At 40.6% G+C, this 17,258-nt stretch overlaps 1 protein-coding gene across 1 annotated transcript in view; it reads right to left on the bottom strand.

Moving 5' to 3' along the window:
* Positions 1-16,536, bottom strand: part of mta1 (metastasis associated 1) — a 30,747-nt gene extending 14,211 nt beyond the window's left edge. The window contains exons 1-3 of the mRNA XM_060879963.1: positions 16,302-16,536; positions 7,414-7,481; positions 6,966-7,059 (exon numbers count right to left, since the gene is read on the bottom strand). Coding sequence (XP_060735946.1) covers positions 6,966-7,059; positions 7,414-7,481; positions 16,302-16,329 — 190 coding nt within the window. The 5' untranslated portion in view covers positions 16,330-16,536. The remainder of the gene's footprint in view (positions 1-6,965; positions 7,060-7,413; positions 7,482-16,301) is intronic.
* Positions 16,537-17,258: the final 722 nt, after the last annotated feature.

Consider the following 17,258-nt stretch of genomic DNA (forward strand, 5'->3'; position numbering starts at 1 on the left):
TGGTAATCCATTTTTAGAGACGCAAAGAGGACATTCTCTCTCCAAAATAATCCTACATATATGTGGTGTATGGACTGAGGGTGCAGAGTAGAGAAGAGTGGAGGCAGAGTGAAGGTGAGGAGGAGGAGGAGGAGGATATGGGGAAAGAGAAGCCAGAGTGTGCTCCAATTCATGTGGAGTTTCATTAGAGAGAAACAGACAGAGAGCAAGAGAAAGACAGACAGACAGAATGAATGAGAGAGGAGAGAAGAACAAAAGCAATCAAGGGATTTTCAAGGGGAGAAAAAGGTGCACCTGAAATCAATACGAATTCCTTCCTCTTCCTCCTCTTGCCACTCTAGTATTCTGAGCACACACTCACACACTATCTGTATCTCATACCATCAGTTTCATCTTCATTTGCACAACACACAAATGCATGCACTCAACACGTAATCAGAGTGGTTGCTGTTCTGTGTCTTACAATTGTGGCTGGAGTATTGAAGTGTCTCTACGGGAGGGGGGGGGGGGCGCATGAGAGCCACATGGCTATGAACAGCCCTCTGCATCCTTGAGAGAGCCAGCAGGATGAGAGGAACTCACTACAGCCACAGTTCTTAGAGGGGAGGAGGGGGCAGGGGGGTGGGGAGAGAGAGAGAGAGAGAGAGAGAGAGAGAGAGAGAGAGAGAGAGAGAGAGAGAGAACACAAGAGGCATATATCAGGAGACCAAGAAAGAGAAACAGAGACACAGAGAGAGGGCAAGCATGAGAGCAAGTGAGATCATGAAAGAGGGACAGCTTGAGAGGCAGCAAAGACCAAGTGAGACAGCAAGAGAAATAGAAAGAGAAAGCATGAGAGAGTAAAAAGGTGAGTGAGAGCATAAGAAGCATACAGCATGAGGCGGAGAGAAGGGGGGAGGTGTTGAAAGAGACACAGGGAGAAATACAGAGAGAGTGAAAATGAGAGGTTGTGAGAGAGAGACAAGGTGAGAGAGACAGATAAAGAACAGAACACCAGAACCAATCTACTGGCACTGCACCCAGCCTATACTCTCCACAAATTGCCTCTCCATCTCACCTGTCCCAAGCAATTATCAATTATTGATGAATTAGTTGCTTTACCAGGCAGCACGAGGAAGAAGAGGGGAGAGGAAGAGGCGCATACACCCCCACTCAGGAAGGTGGAATTTAGGCTCAGGAGAGACATCGCACTGAGGAACAGACTTGACTTTCCATTGCACTTGCCAAACAGCCATACACTAGTGCACTATGAACCAGAGCATCTGCCCTGAGCATGCACACACCATTACATAATCATTCAGGTGCTGTAGTTCAAGACAACCCGAGTCTATCCTACGTCTGTCAGAAAGGTACACACGAGAGAAATGCAGTACTCAGATCGGTCAGGAGCAAAGTGGTCAGGAAGAACAGGAAAATGGCAGGCGCTTCAACTATGTATTAATTTATGTAATAAGGTATTCTGACTGACTGGTCACTTGAATTGAACGGGTTTAATCCAAATTTCAAACACACAGAACAAGCAGCTACAACCATATTATTCGGCGCCACTATATCTTTCAGATTTGTTGTCAGTATACACCCCGTCTAGGTCGTTGAGATCAGAGAACCAAAATCTCCTTGTGACTGTGAGAACAAATTATAAACAAAAAGGTGGCCGAGCATTCTCGCGTGTTGGTCCTTCCACACGCCGTCAGATAGGCAAAGTCGCTTGTTGTGATTAAGGCCTTGTTAAATACCCATTTATTAGAGGTAGCATGGGGGCAGTCTGAGGTGGCTTGGCCTTTCTGTTTTTGCTAGTGATAGGGTAGCTTTCTTTTGTGTTAATGTCTGCTTGTTTTTTTTTTTTTGTAACTCTTAAATTAAGTGTTTTATACGACTGTTTTGTGAAGCACCTTGGGCAACGTCTGTTGTATAATGGATGCTATATAAATAATGAAAGTTAAGAAAAAGAAAAGAACTACATGAATCCTGGACCTAATGTGGAAGGTTCAGGTACAGAAATGATCTCTGGTTTAAATTAATCATGTAGTATATCATAGTATATGTGCACTGAGCACATTTGAATCATGAACATAGATTTCAGTAGCTGGATTATTATTTATATATGAAGCACATTTGTACTGACAGGGACACACGTTTTTCTCTCATTTGTTTTAAATCGAGTAGCTCAAAAGAGGTTATCAACCAAATAACAGGGAAAAACAACACTTTCATTTTAATTTATAAAATCTTAAATAATGAAAACAGACTAGTATTCATGCCTCAATAGTTTAACTATTAACAATAGGTTAACTAAGTGTCTGGAGTCATTTTCATATTAAAATGTTAAAAACTGAATTTCACAAAACGCATGTGCTAAATCTTTTCAATGCCAACAGATTTGGTTCATGAGAGTTACCTTAAAACATTTTGCCTACTGAATTTTAAATCATTATAGGTTGTTATATTTCAGGATTGGTTTTAATGGAGACTACAAAGCATTTCTTTATATACACCTCTGGATAAAAGCATCTGCCAAATGCCAGAGATGTAAATGTAATATGGGGCAAGTTAGTTCCTGTGTCTGCTTTAAAAGTCTTATTTTTGCAACATCCCATAGTTTCCACTTTAAGACGCTTTTTTTTCTGGAATCTTCCTCAGACGAGACTATAGAAAAACTCAGGGAAAGTATGCCACCATTTTATCCATTTTAAACAAACAACAAAATATGCACCTTCACCTACTCCCTGATGTTTACTTCATGCCTCCTTGTTCGTGGACAGTCAAGATCATCTGACTGTTCTGAAAGCCCATAAATGTTCAGGGCTGTACCAAGTTCGTTTTAGGTGTCTCTTAGAAGTGCTTCTGACGCAGCATAATTTACACGCCCAAATGAACTCACCAAGGGTTTGGTTATGAGCCAAAAGGAGTTCAAACCCAAACACGCCACCATTCTTGTTCTGTGACTACACCGATAATTGGTTCACTAGTGGCACCAGTCATCAGCATCAATCCAGCATGTTGCATTGCCACTGGAGGACAGCAGAAAGAAAACAATCTCTTAACAGACGGCATTTCATAACCAGCCTTTTTGCCTAACTACTGTAGCCAACTATTATTGCAAAGCAAAGGGCTTAGCAGTCCGAATGATATGTACAAACATCTATAAGTACTGATACTTGTACACTGGTTCAATAAACTAGTTGACTTGCTGCTGCTGTGGACAGCCACCAACTAGTCAGAGGGTTTAAAAACAGCAAGGCAGAGAGATAAAGTAAACAAAGCAGGCTAAGTGAGATTTGTTAGTTGAAAAGATTTCAGACCAGATGAGGCTCTCTCTCTAGTCTGCTGGTCAAAGCTGCGCATTTAAAAATTATTTCTTTTGTAAAGCTTGTTAACACTATTCTACCACATTGTGCACAGTGTAAAGGTGAGTGTGAGTCTATATTTCCTTCCCAACAGCCAGTTCTCCCATATAATTCAACAGCTACCAATCTGGGAGGGTGAAAACTAAAATGTAGCCAAGATAACCATGCACATCTTGACAAACTGCTGCTCAAGCTACATTCCAGGCATCATTATACACTCTGAGGAAAAGCACCATCTGACCTATTCTTCTTATATGAGCTTACAGAGTCCCACAGTTGGTTAGAGCCACTATGACTGACAGAGAGAGCGAGAGCGAGAGAGCGAGAGCCACCTCTTTCACCCAGAGCTTTGCTCCTGGCTATGGAGAACAGTGACATTGTCAAGATTTGAATTTACTATCTCCCAAACCTAGGAGGAACACTTTTGTTTTTTTACAGTGCCACTTGAGCGCAAAAACTTTGTTTTTCCTCCTGAAAGAATTCTGTCTACAGTTATTTTTACTGTCCTATAAAAAAAACTATGTAAAATATCATTAAACTGTGGCAGTCAATTTGGGAATTTATCCAAGTTAGTGACAAAGGAGATACTGCATATGCTGGACTCTGTTGAGAATCTTCCACATTGCATGCTCTCAGTAATTAACTGCTTAGCCACAGACATCCACCAGAAGGCCGTCCACACAAATGCATTTAAAAGATTGGAACGTCCATGGTGTAATGTGATACAGATTTTTAAATTAATATTATGGTGCACATTGATTTAATTATTCTATTATACAACAAAGAAGTCTAACAGGCTACAAAAAAATTCCTTGTTCAGTACTTCCTGAGTATGGCAGTTGAAGTGTGTCATTTCATGTGTTGCATTCAACAACTATTAAGCTTGGGAACTACTGAACAACTCTACAAGTAGATTTTGGAGAAAGGCTGTGGGGATCTCATAAGTGTTTTAGTGACCTTAGGCAGTGATTTTGGTGATGTTCTAATTCATTCCAAAGGTTTTCAGTGAGTTTGAAGTCAGGGCTCTGTGCAGGACACTTAAGTTCTTCCACTTCAACATTGGGCACCCCATTTCTTCATGGACCTTGATTTGTGCAAAGGAGCACTGTCATGCTGGAAGATGGTTTGCAACTTTAGTTCTAGTTAAGGAAAATGGCAATGCAGCGGCATTAAAAAGACATCACAACAGTGTGCCACAAACTTTGTATATAGGTGTGTCAGGTATCCACAAATGTTTGGGCCATATAGTATAGGTTTTGGGGGCCATTTTCTGCAATGCTGGGCTTTTGTTTTATGAATAAAATCCTTTGGTGAAAGATTACATTTCAAGCTGGAACAGATTCAATGTACGTGTCAGCCATCAGCTGTAGTCTCTGTGTTGGTGCAAGTGTGAGGCAAAGGTAGCAGACCCTCGGAAGGCCCTGGCTGGCACTAGTTTGTAGGGTATCAGGGTCACATGAAAGCGAAACCTTGCAGTTCATTGGGCATCAAGGAGAGAAGTCAAATACCCCTGAGGTGTTTTGTACTTAGCTTTTCTTATGAAGTGGGTCTCTCACAAACAGAGACACAGAAACACAATCTCATTCTGGCATGACTCAAACCTATTCCTCGCTGACCCCAAGTTAATCTCAAGTCTGAGCAGAACACAGTAAGTTCAGACACAGTGGGCGAGGTGATTACAGGGAGTGGTCAGTTCAGTTCAGGGTCAAGTCCCTCTCTCTTTCTTTCTTTGTCTCTCGCTCTCTGCCTCTACACACACTTATATGTGCAAACACGGCCACACAGCGCAGCTCCCTAGCTTCAGGCTCTGGCAAGGAGGAGCCAGCATCACCAAGAACAAAATATTTAATCTGTGAGTCATCTGTGAGTGTGTGCATGTACACTGACTTAGACTGCTGAAAAGAGAGCTAGTAGTTCCAGCTCTTATATGTAGATGCATTCAATTCCCTTAGTGTCCAATCATGCAGGAGGAACTCCATCACTCTGCTTCTCACACCCTCGCCTGTTCTTCTTTTCCGACTCTGACTCACCTCACTTCCCATTTCATTTTGTTTCTCACCGTTTTCTTCTCTCCTTTCTTCTTTCCTTGCTGAAGCAGATTCAGGATATAGTCCACACCCATGTGGTCCAGTCATTCCTGCCATGCATTTTTCACATATTGCAAATATATGAACGTCTATGGAGAGACTGCTGGCACTGCAGAGAGGCCCACAATCCATGAACCCATACACACACAGCTAGCACCCCCACCCCCACTAAGTTCCTAACTGCTTCTGTGTGGTCTATGTGAACAAACAATACCTCTGCCTCGTGATTAAACCGGTGTGCAGTGTGGGCTACTTTCAGGCATTCACATTCACGCTTTCTCTGTAGCACGCACATAAACATTCTATATTCAAACACTGATGATCTTTAACACTGGCACTGCTCACAGCTGTTCACACCACGCCTTGCCTCGCCACATGTATGAAACACACTAACACGCTTAATGATTCGATCCTATAGCAAACATTTTAAAAACCAACTCTGCTTACAGCAGGAAAGACTGGATATTCCTAAGTGGATCATTCCAGTGCAAAATGACAGTTTATACCATTCGAGTCAAGTCATTACTACAGAAACAAAGCTATGGGCAAAAATCTTGTGCACAAATAAATAAATAAAAATAATAAAAAAAAAATAAAAAAAAAGATTGAGCAAACAAAACTGTTTGACCAAAAATAGAAAATGCTGTACTCAACAGTTCTGTGCTGGAAACAATCTAAAAAATAAATAAATAAACTACATTCTAAAATGTAATAATAATAATAATGATAATAATAATGATAATAATAATATTATTATTATCATTATTATTATTATCATCATTATTATTATCATTATTATTAATGATAATAATAATTATTATTTCACATGTGAACTGTGTGCTGCATGGTCAGCAGTTTGGAAGTGATGCAATGAAGCATTACTTCCTGAAGAGATCGTCCACAATCATCCTGAACAGTGTCCAAGCCTTTTTTATTCACATACACACAATTTGTACACAAAAATGGCTTGGTCGGGTGGGGAAATAATGGATTAACTTTGTTTAACATTTGCCTGGACAGTGGAGTACAGTTCAGTTCAGATGGAATACAAACGTCTACATTATATTCATGCGAATTCCATGCCACATAATCTGATGATGATTACTGTGTACGTCTCGCATGTTGTCTTGAACCTCAAGATTTTTGTGACCATTTTCTAACATAAGACAAATAAATACAGATTTTTCCCATTACCTTTTTTTATGTTTAAGAGAGAAAACATGAGAGGCTGCTAAGACAAGGTCATTTTACAGCTTCTGTATTGCTTCTTTTGCGGCTGTTACATAACAAATGTTACTACTACGTATTTACAAATTGCAAATCTGATGGGGTACAAGAGGACTAAAATGCCTCACAACATTAATGTGTGTAATGTGGGTAATAATATTCCTTAATATTATTGTGCATGTTATTTTACTATAACAGCTTGCCCTGTTGTGTTTTATGTCTGTGTACACAGACCGCACTAAAAAGTTTAATATGTTTGCTGTTTTTTATGTCAGTGCCGGAAGGTCCCATGTTCGTTACTTACGTGCGTGTTTGTCTGCCAAAGCGACGAGGGTGGCGGAGATGTCTCTGCGTCTGTAGAAACACACCACTTTGGCCTCCACGTTCCCATTCGCTGTCTGCAAATTAGCATGAAAAGCTGCATAACTCGGCCACCAGAGTTTAGATAAAAGCCAAACATACAGGTGAGGATTGAGTCAGAATGACAGATTTAGACTTCTGCTGCTTCCTGCTCACTGCTGTAAGGAATGCAGCTATGTCGAGCAAAAAGCAGGAGAGTGAAAGTAGGAGGTTGCTAAAGAAAATGGCGTGTTCAAAATCTGTGGGAAAGAAAGTTGTGGATTATTGTGAATGTCGTGATCGGCAGATGAGACAGAGGCAGACAGAAACACAGCATAAAACATTCGGCAATGTCTTGCACATAAGGAACTGCAAGACGCTTGTCAAGGGCACAGCGTTAGACTTTCACTCACCTTGTTGAGCTCCTCTATTCTTCTGATGAGCAGTGGGTTACTAGAGGAGTTTTCAAAATAAACATAATCTGCAAAGAAAAAAGAGAGAGAACGAGCATCAGTGATGGTATAAACACAACTCATCAGCACCAGGCTTCTTGTCTTTCACAGAGATACAGGTCATTATACCAGTAATCTAGAAGTTCATGAGTGCATACTGACAGTGCACTGCGTTATTTTTACCAGGTAATAAAATGATGCATTAATAAACATTCTAGTTGTCTGCACCAAAGACTGCTTTGTAGCAATGAAGCACTCACTGGTCTTCTGTTATTTAAATGTGTTATAACAAAGAACTTTTAACAGGGGGGATACCAGCAGATGGCAAACTGACTACAACCACATGCAATAACCTGCAAATGGAACAAATCATATCAATAAACCAACAGAACACATCTAAGCTGTAATATCTGCAATACTAGTGTCCGTACTTAGCACCTTATTTCGTACCCCTAATTCCCCCTTCCATTTCTGCATCAATCCTTATTCTTATTGTCTTTGGCCTTACTCCAGGCCCAGTGGTTCAGTGTGCATGCTTACGGCTCAGTGGGATGCCCCTGTAGGCCTCAGGCTTGGTGCGAATCCTGGGCGTAAACTTGCTAGTGTCAGGGCCTCTGGCACATTACACCCCACGCGTGGTATACACAAGCACACACACAGCTCAGAGTTGTAACCCTTACTACCCCAAAAGAAAAACTAGGAGACCAGGGACTGAACACGGTGTGGCTCACCGACCTTTTTCTGCCTCCAAAGAGAAAACCCTCGACACAATAAAAACAGACCCTTATAGTTAATATTGCATCATGATGCAAGAGCAGAAAAATCTGTATCCTGTGCGCCCAGGACAACCAGACTGCTGCTCAGCAGAGTAATAGGTTAAAGTCAGCTGCTAATGTAAATGCACCAGGGTTGGTTTTTCCCACTCTATTAAATAAATCATATAGACGAAATACTTTTTACCAGGAAATCAACTTATGGGAAATTTTCTAATTAGTGTAAACAAATAAATTATTTTATGACTGCAAGTCTGATTCTGATAACGTGATAAAATTCAGGAGGACACTGTCAGCTTTAAATGTACACACAATTTTAGTGGCTAAAGATAACGCCTTCAAATGCTTATGAATAAGCACTTGGGGCATCAGAAATTTTTCTTGTATATAAACGTGAAAAGAAAAAAAAAAAGATATTTTGTGGGACATTTTTTTACTTCATTAAATGTATTCTTTTATGGGTTAAAACATGCTAGTACTCTTCTTAAGCTTACTTAACTAGATTCCTAAAAGGTGTGACTGCAAACACATCAGAGTCGCTCTCATGCTGGCTAATGGATTTATGATTTGTTCATCCCGGTCATGTGAAACCCTGGCATAGTGCTGTCAATTACCTCTCTCACAAGGCAGTGTATTTAGTGACTTTATCGCTATACTGTGGACAGGTGACAAACTAAATTAAGCATGCTGAAAATAGAGACAATTTGGTAAAATACAAGTGTGTGTATTTACTTTTCTCCAGTAAAATACACATTCACATTCAGGGCTTTATCCAATTCAGTAAGGAGACCAGTGATGTACGGACAATCTACTTAGCAAAGAATTATGCAGTCTGGTACATGATCCAAAAACATAGCAACTCAGTATATCACTGTATCTGCTGCCATTGTCTCTGCATTACAGAAGGATGATAAGAATAAAATATCATTGATGTAACTCTCAATTACTGAGTACTAGGTACAGGAGCAAAACCTTGTGGCTGCTCCACTAATCTTACAGCTCGCTGCTATGTTGGCTCGGGTCTCTCAGCTCCAGAGACGTCTCTGTGCATCTCCAGGGCACAAAAGAGTCATCTAAGTCCAACTAGAAAGCTCAAATGTGATGTACAAAGCAAAACTATGACATTTGGTCGCTTTAAGCATGTGTGATATTTTATGACCTGAACAATGTATTTTACGTTCCAGTTTGTTAAACGTGTTCGACTCAAGCTGGAGTGTCTTGGCATCCTCTCCAAGATAAACAAACTTGGATTCTGACTATCAATAGTTCACTGTTTTGATGCATTTAAGTACATAACCTATAAAATGATTCAAAATGTACTTCACAGGTCTAGGTCTATAACAATGCCCACTGAAGGGTACAAAATTAATCCACTGTCTGAAAAATGGTGGTTCAATTTGGTTAGGGATTAACACTGATGAACACACGAATAAGTGCTGCATTTCACGCTAATGCTATGAAATTGAGCGAAAACTGGAAATTCTGTGTGTTTTTTAAAAAGACAGAGACAGAAACTGTACCTTCACCAGGAACAAATAAAGTACACCACCATATAAAAAAAATAATACTAATAATTTCAGATGTGTCTATAATGGAGGAACAAACATGTTTGTTTACTAAGGAACATAAAACAGCTTGAAAAGTCTTGTTGCTGCAACACACCCTGCACTATAGATGTACAGTCTTCTAAATCCTTAAAAAAAACTGACTTAAAAAAAACTAGACACTTTACTGAATAAAACCATGAAACACGTACTTGATCCAGCTCAACCACAACAGCATTGGTTACATGACTTTTACCATTTTGCCATGGCACTATGATGGGCGTTTTCTGTTCAGCAGTACCAAATAGTCAGTGTATAAATGTAACATCTTCAAGTTTACATAAGTTCAAGTAGACTTCTACTATACAACTACCAAGAACACGAAGATGCCTGGACACAGAAATGCACCAATTGTCTGTTCTGTCTCAGATTCCAGTTCTACGCATGTCAAAGACTCAGAGACAGTGCAGACCACACAGCTTTGCTGACTTTTTTTAATGAGCTCAACTTCTACCCCAGGCTTTGAGGTCCTTAGCAAAACCTGGTATGGATTTGGATGGATGAGAGCCTCGTGAATGACTCGTGAATGACTACAGAAGACCTAGAGGCAATCCCGCTGTCTCTGAATGTTCATCATGCCAGTCTTCCTACCGTCCTACCCTGCATGTCTGCTCTCGCAGCACTGGTTAAGCCCCCACCTACACACGCCACCAATCGGCGTGCTGCACAATTGGTGACATCGCAGTGCAGTCAAATTTCCTGGGATACAAAACATGCATGTTGCTGAGCCCTTAGAAGACAAGGGACAAGTTGAATAACCAGGATAGAGGTGTGGAAAAGTGGGGTACAGAGACAGAGGAAAACATGTTGAGAGAGAGAGAGAGCGAGAGAGAGAGAGAGCGAGATTCAGACACAGAGGGACAAGAGACAAAGGATCTTTCCTGACCTGGCCACATCTTGCACAGGTTTAAGTGCAGAGAACACGCTCAATCCACACCTCGGGACATTTATACTGGGCTCTGGGGAAAATCGGTTACTATGGCAATGCCTGATCATTTAAGCTTATGTTCTGACACACACAGATTTACAGGGTTTTCTCCACTTTTGCCTATTTTTGACTGCCAACAAACGTTTTCCCTCGAACAGCTTTTTCAAAAACACAAACAACTACCTGTAACTTTTATTTGCTAAAGTGTCTTCTGTGTACAAAGAGAAACAGAAAGAGAAACAAGCAGACTGGATGGTAAAGGCAAAACAAAAGTAGGAATGGGAGAAGTGAAATCTTTACCAGACTGAAAAAAAAAGCTTTCTGCCAGCTTTAGGGGACTATAAAATGGTGATAAAGGTCAGTTTAAACTGAGAGTGTGCTAGTAAGATAACTGGTGTTAGGGAGGAGCTGAGGAGAGTGACAACTGGGCAAAGCATCCTGGCCTGATGCTACAGCACATCAGTCACCCTACAGAGAAAGGTTAGAGCTTCTGAACTAAAATAAATATAAAAATGTGTTTCAATAGCCACAAACTTGTCTAATCAAATTAATGTCTTAAATCAAGCCCTATTTGTAATTTTGTTGAACCTTGTACTATGAATATCATATAGCTGGGACAGTTGACTGCAATGATCTGCAATTCCTACAATTTTTCAGGTGCCTTTTAGTGCTGTGAATCTCCCATCCCACCACATCCCAAAGGTCTTCTACTGAGTTCAGATCCCATGACTGAAGGCCACTGGTGAACACTGAACTCATTGTCTTGTTCATGAAGCCAGTTTGAGATGACTGGAAGCCATGCCATGAAAGATGGTCAATTGTGGCCATTAAGGGATGCCCCTGATCAACATCAATACTCAAACAGGATGGTTCTCAAGCATTGAGCGCTTGGAATTAAAAGTGTGCCATGAAAACACTGAAAATGGTTTTCTGCTGTTGAAGCCCAGCTGCCTCCAAGTTCTCTGTGCATTCAGAGATGCTTTTCTACTCACCACAATTGCTGAGAGTGGTTGAGTTACTGTTAGAGCTCTTTCTTTATTTTACCATTCTGTGTAAACTCTAGAGACTGCTGTGTATAAAAATCACAGGAGATCAGCAGTTATAGAAATACTCAAATCAGCCTCTCTGGCCAATACAAACCACATCCCACATGTTCTGGAAAACTGAGCTGCTGTGTCACTGATGGGAGGCTGCAAATGGAATTTGCCCCAGAATAGAAAATTATTTGCCAATGAGATCCATAACAGCTTTTTTATTGTGATAGCTAAAAAGGCAAGTCCAGGTGGTATTAAAACAAGAGGCTTCAGGCCTCAGGAATAGTATGTATTATAGCTGGCAGGAGGCCCTGGAGATATGGGGAGTCCACTGAAGCATCTCAGGTCCACTGGCTTTGAGACATTTCAGCTCTCCCAAGATCAGGACACATCAAGGCAGCTTAGATGAGCAAGTAACCAAAAAGCAGAGGATCAGCAGTTATCATTTTTTATTGTCTGATGGTGTCAAGCTCCGTGTGGTCTAGTGCTCCACTACCCCAGACCTGTGACATGCAATTCTGCATATTTCCATCATTTCGGCGGTTGATCGTTCTGGTCAGCTTCGGGCTTCTTCTTCTTTTTCTTTAAAAGATTCTCTTGGTACGTTCTGGTCAGCACTGGAGTTTGGGGTGAGCCTCAACTCAAAGAGAAGGCAAACAAAGCCAAAGCAGCACAATGAGCTCTGCGAGAGGAAATTCCACAAGAGTACCTTTTGCCATCATGTGCAGTGAAGACAAAGAAGAAAAGAGAACACTGAGACAAGCTTTGTCTTCAATCTCCAAGGCATTGTCTTTCAATGATAGCTCAGCATTCAGATGCAAAGCTTCACTGTTCAGGAGGGGGAAATTGCCTTTGTGCTGTTGATGGCACAGATTTACCTTGGGCATCTCCACTAATTCAGCATTAAGGACGGAGTCAACAGCGCTGCTTTGCTTATGCATTTCGGCTAGGCTTGTACAATTAGTCGCATATTAATCATTATTAGCAATTTTGGGCTCCATGATTTGCTAATCACAAAAGGCTCCAGCTAATGCATCCACTTAGTAGTATGCCTCCTGCATTAAAATTCAAGCGTTACCAGTTGTAAACAACATTACCCACAAACTGAGAGCTTCAAGGAATTAAGCACGGATGCCCAATCTCCACTGAGTGTTCTGTCTGCAGTCTGATGAGCAGCAGGCATCCCCGCAGAGAAAGCAGAGACTACGTATTAAAATGTGCTGTGTATCTCTGCTAACGAGTCAAAGTGAACAATGCGCTAATATTAAACCAGGTTTTAGAAAGCCACAAAAATGAAAGATTGTATAAGGAATCTGTCCTGCTGCCTAGAATTGGACAGACTTGGGTCTCGGATACATAGGCAGCCTCTTCTGACAGGCAGAGCTAGGAACAATTGTTTGCGTTTTATACACAGCCGATTAATGCCTTGTGCTTTTTCTTACTTAAGGAAAGAAAGACGGAATATTGTGAATTTAATGGTTAGAATACACAGATCATTCCAGATTCTGCTACCTAGTTTTATATTCTCATTCGACAGAACATGGGAGAACATCGGGCCCGAGGGGAAGAGCAGTCATCAATATGTATCAGATGTTGCAGAGGCTGGAGGTATGACGGTCCGTAGAGGTACTTTAATGGTCAAAGAGCCTAAGGCCATTTCAGCCTCAGCAACACAGCACATTGAAAATGCTGAGAGAAGAGTGTAAAGACATCCCAAGCCACACTCCAGTCTTTCCCAAGCTTTCACCAGAACAACACCCTGATAAACGAGTAATGTGCTACCTTCATAATGAAAGAGCCATTTGCTGATAGAGACAGCTTGATGTTGACAAGATGATAGAAATGCACATATCTTTTTTTTCCCCATCTTCTAATAATCCTTAAATCAATCCTCTGAGAAATAGCCAGGACCCGATATAAATCAATGCTGACATTCATTTAGTACCTGATTCAATTTTCTGCTAGGTTTCTTTGTCAAATTACACATACGGAAAAAAAATAATTACAGGCACGATGGAGAAATGCTTCATATCCTGAACTAACACTAACAGCCCGTGTCCCACTGGTACAGATCGCTTCTTCCACCATGAACGTGATTGTGAGCATTGCTGTGGACAGGAATATTAGTCGAGATATTTTCTAATCTGCCCACTGATATTTTACACCATGAAAGTGAGATGTAGACACGACACCATTGTGCCTGTTTTGCATAACCTGGGAACAGATCCAGAAACTTCCGGAGAGTCGGCTTAGTTACTAAAAGTACCTCAATATCAGGTCAAAGCTGAGATTCAAAGTGCTGATAATGGGAACATAGAAAAATGGAAAAAGTGGGATTGTAGCAGAAAATTTACAATTTACAAAAAATAATCTCCAAAACCATTTCAGGAAAATATCACTCATACAATTCAGATATTCAAAGTCAGGATATTACATAGTGGAAAAATATTATATAAAAATGACTGACAAACAAGGTGTGAGACTTTTTTATAAATAATAGTAATACTAATAAGTTGGGTGTGACCTATTATTATGAAGCTTATTAAGGATAGGTAATTGTACATACATTTCCATTTTTCTATGTGCAGTGCTTCACACTTGCGCTCCATCATACCTGATTGAACACCACATCTATCTGCTCATTACAATATCAACTTACGTCCAATGTCCACATTTAAAATCCGTGTCCCATTTGCCAAAAATCACATCCACCATCATGAATATGATAATGAGCAGCAGTATCAGGCTGATATCACCCTGACATACTCTGTGCTGAAATAACATAAGGAACTTCGAGATATTTTCTGTTTATTGATGTATTACGCTAAACTGTGTTTTTGACGAATACGACACAAAGGACATTAAATGTCTTAAAGCTTAAATTCAACCACACTGTGCTGGGTTTGCATAACTTAGCAAGAGAAACTTGCAGAGAGTCGGTTTGATAACTAAGAGGACATCAATATCGGGTCTGTATGAGCTGATACAGAGCTCATATCCAAAATGGAAAAACTGGATCGTAAAATGTATCAGTAGGAAACTCCCATATAGTCTAATCCAGTAGTCTTATGAAAATATCTGCCCCAATACGTACACTCAAAATCAGGGGACACTGAATTATGTACATATAATTGAATCTGCATGCCATTTTTTCACATTATTCTGGATTTCAGTTGTCACTCAAGGTTGTAAAATATCGTTAAAAAATTGCCACAGCACACTAAAACAGGCTGGTAAATGAAACCAGTCTGAAATACGTTTTCATCTTAACATGTGAAAGAGTCCAATTTGTGCGAAGTCTGTGCTTCGTCACACCTGATTTAACACCACATCTATCTGCTCATTACAAAACCCTTCATCATCAGCAGGGTGCAAAGTGCCAGGGTAGGGGTCTCTGAGAAGCAAAGTGATCAAGCTACTCTCATAACGCCATTTCTATTTCACATTTACTCGTTTAGCAGACACTTTCCTCCAAGACGAGTTCGTCGTCAGCCGAACAGATGAAGGTTCCTCAAAGATCCAACTTTGCCATCCTCACGATACTGAGGTTCGAACTCACAACCTTTCTGTTAGCTGTCCAGAACCTTCTCCTCAGAGTCACCACTTTCACTGCTCTAATGAAGAGATCATACAGACACAATAACCAGCATCATCCTAATCAGGGAGGACACAATGATTTGGTGAAGCAAAGTAAGGAGATCATCTGGGTTTTATTAAAAACGTCTTCATTGCAGCATTAAACGTTTTTAAGGGGTTTTAAGATCATAAATTGTCTGTGAACAGGATGAAAAGGTGCCAGATGTGACACACTGTAACAACAGCAGGCTAATTTAGCTAAGATAAAACGTGGTTTCTCAAATTTCTATTTCTTAACGAAGCTCTGAGGGATAGATGGTCATGAATACATTCTGTATCGTGTGTGTGTGTGTGTGTGTGTGTGTGTGTGTGTGTGTGTACACTATCTGACTCTCGGCACTTCAGCTGATTGAAAAGTATCACTTCACAAGTCATCTTAATGAATTATGTGTCGTTCAGACCTTTAAGTCAGTCAGTCTTCAGCTAGAAAGTCAAAGTCAAAGCCAGAGTAAAGTGTTTCCGTTAACACCAAGTACAGCAGTGTGGAAAACTTTCAAAAAGGGTTTTAACCGTTTAACGGTCAAAATCCAACCGTAGTGTCTCAATAATAAGACAAACTTATTACTGAGTCTAAATTAAACATGCTAAAAAAACAGCAGGGTCGATTAAAGTTTCTTTAAATTATCAAAATTGTATTTGAAAAAAGAAAAGGAAAGAAAAAAAAGGGGGAGGAATTCATGTGGTCCCGAAACTAGACTCCTTCCTCTTCCTCCTCACACAGTCACCATCATCATCCTCATCCTCCAGTCACACGCACAGCACACGCCACTTAAGCTTTTTTAGAAAATAAAGAGGAAGGACAGAGCAAAGCTGCTAGCTTCGGTCTTGAAGGATAAACGAAAACGACTTAAACGATACAAAACGTGCTCTCTACCTCCAACCCGGTACATATTGGCTGCCATGACTGCCCCCTGCTCCTGGTGTCTCCAGGTAAGGGCTGTGTGCCGCCGCCGCCGTCGCTGCCACTGCCGCCGCTCAGCGCGCTGGAAAATGGTGGCTGGATCAATACGAAGCGGACCAGTCAGCGATCTTAAAGAGACAGTACACTTATTTTTTTAATCTCTTCTCGCGCGAACGGGTTTAATTAAAGGCTTCCGTTGGAACGGCGCGTGCAATTGGAACGAGGCGTCTGCCGGTGAAACCGGAAGTGAATCCGTTAAAAAAAAAAGAAGAAACTTTTAATTTTAAAAGAATGAAATTCTGCTGCGTTGCTTCAGATTTTGACCACACGAAAAATAACAACATTTAGAAAATTTGATTTCACAATAACCACAAACACACAAGCAAAGGAAAAATATTTATTTAGAAAAAAAAAAAAAAAAAAAAAAGAATGAATAAAGTTTCATTTGTATCTAAAATCTAGGCCACCAATGACACCCTCAAGCCATTAGGGGGCCTCCAATCTAGAGCAAGTGAGGTGTTTAACAGCCATTCATCCATTCATTCAGTAACATAATTATTCTGATCAGAATTGGAGCCTGAATCTTAAACACAGGACATGAGGCAGAAATACAGTCAGGATGGGACATGAGTGATGCACACGCATTCATGCACACTAGAGTCATCAATCCACCATTTTTTGAAAGTTGGGAGGAAACCAGAGAACCCAGAGAAAATCTTTGCAAGCACAGGGAAAACTGTACACAGACAGTAAGACAAGCTTCTCAAACCTGGGACTTGGAGCCTCAAGAGCAAGTCCTTGAAGTAAAACAACTGCACCCATTTATTTACTTCACCTCACTTTGTCCCCCACAGTATGGCAGCAAATCTGTAAGCAACACAATGAAATGGACTAACTACTTTCACCATCTTCACCAATTGGTCGTCATCA

The sequence above is a fragment of the Tachysurus vachellii genome, chromosome 10 (assembly GCF_030014155.1).
Source record: "Tachysurus vachellii isolate PV-2020 chromosome 10, HZAU_Pvac_v1, whole genome shotgun sequence".
Taxonomy (NCBI): domain Eukaryota; kingdom Metazoa; phylum Chordata; class Actinopteri; order Siluriformes; family Bagridae; genus Tachysurus; species Tachysurus vachellii.